Below are 1,244 nucleotides of genomic sequence, written 5' to 3' on the forward strand. Positions count from 1 at the left end.
CTTTTACGGAAAAGTAGTAATTTTATTGGCTATACAGTTCTCGATCCGAGAACTTTGATCGATTTCTAGTATTGTGGACACAAGCCTTTACATCCTCTTTGCATCTTGATACAGCTTCACTTGAATTGAATGGATAATAATATGGTAGTGTATTCGCTCGAGCAACTTTCCACGATTTGTCATAGTGTGCATAAAAATAAAAGTACTGATGAATCAGTTTATATATTTATCACGCGGCTGCAATCTATATTAAAACAGAAATCATCGTTTGTTATTAGTTTGGGTGTATGTACAAGCAACAGACTGGCCACAACCACTACGCCAGCATTTCCACGGAATGTTCCGAGTCGCAGTACGTTCCATTCTGGCCAAAATAGAGCACAGCGAAATCACACTCAGGTGAGTACTTAATATAAATGATATAATTATAGAAGAAAAATTTAACTTGATAAATATATTTTTTTTAGCAATTATTAACATGTTATATTTATTTTATTAGCAATTAATATAAATGTATTTGACACACAGGGTCACACACAAACGCAGGACACAAATGCAATTAGCCCTCTAGCAAGGCCGTCCTTCTTCTCGAAATTATCTTCGAAGTTCTCCAAACGGTAAGTTCTATGACTGATTACATCTAAATAATCTTTAACGATACTAGTATTTGACAGCATGCATAATGATTTGTATGATTATAATATTACCACTGTACATTTATGAATATTTTTTAACCGATAGTATACATATTTTATAATTTAAATCAATTATTCTATGCAAGACAAACAATTAGATCAGATCTTATAAGTAAATTATTTTCTAATTGGCATTGACGTAAATTTCTTTGAAAATTTATAGATAATCAACTCGTAAAGATACGGTGAAAGTATTAGTTTAGAAGAGAAATGTGTGTATTAAAGTCTTTATCACAAAGTTAGCAGTTACCAAAAATATAATGAGAAATGTGTATATCAAAGTCTTTATCAAAGTTAGCAGTTACCAAAAATATTATAATTGTTGCATGTATTATCTTAACTGAATCTCTTTACCCACGCAAAGAAGGTCCATGAAAATCAAATTAATATTTTATAATATAAAACATTGTTATATATTTTATTTCTTCCATTCTCTCTATTTTATTTGTGATTATACATTCATATTTGTTGATTTATTTCACGATGTATACATATATATATATACACACATATATACATACACACACACTATATATATATATATATATA

The 1,244-nt window shown here is 29.2% G+C and overlaps 1 protein-coding gene across 1 annotated transcript; it reads left to right on the forward strand.

Moving 5' to 3' along the window:
* Positions 1–32: 32 nt before the first annotated feature.
* LOC105461777 lies at positions 33–674 on the forward strand. Its single transcript, XM_011708284.1, has 2 exons — positions 33–399; positions 529–674. The coding sequence occupies exons 1-2, from the start codon at positions 130–132 to the stop codon at positions 619–621; spliced, it is 363 nt and encodes a 120-aa protein (XP_011706586.1). The 5' UTR covers positions 33–129; the 3' UTR covers positions 622–674.
* Positions 675–1,244: the final 570 nt, after the last annotated feature.

Source organism: Wasmannia auropunctata, unplaced genomic scaffold (genome assembly GCF_000956235.1).
Source record: "Wasmannia auropunctata unplaced genomic scaffold, wasmannia.A_1.0 LD278205.1, whole genome shotgun sequence".
Taxonomy (NCBI): domain Eukaryota; kingdom Metazoa; phylum Arthropoda; class Insecta; order Hymenoptera; family Formicidae; genus Wasmannia; species Wasmannia auropunctata.

Excerpts from the sequence above, each read along its gene's own strand:
- LOC105461777 (XM_011708284.1), top strand. The coding sequence starts at position 130 with ATGGATAATAATATGGTAGTGTATTCGCTCGAGCAACTTTCCACGATT. Across the intron at positions 400-528 it reads CACAGCGAAATCACACTCAG|GGTCACACACAAACGCAGGA; the intron begins GTGAGTACTTAA and ends TTTGACACACAG.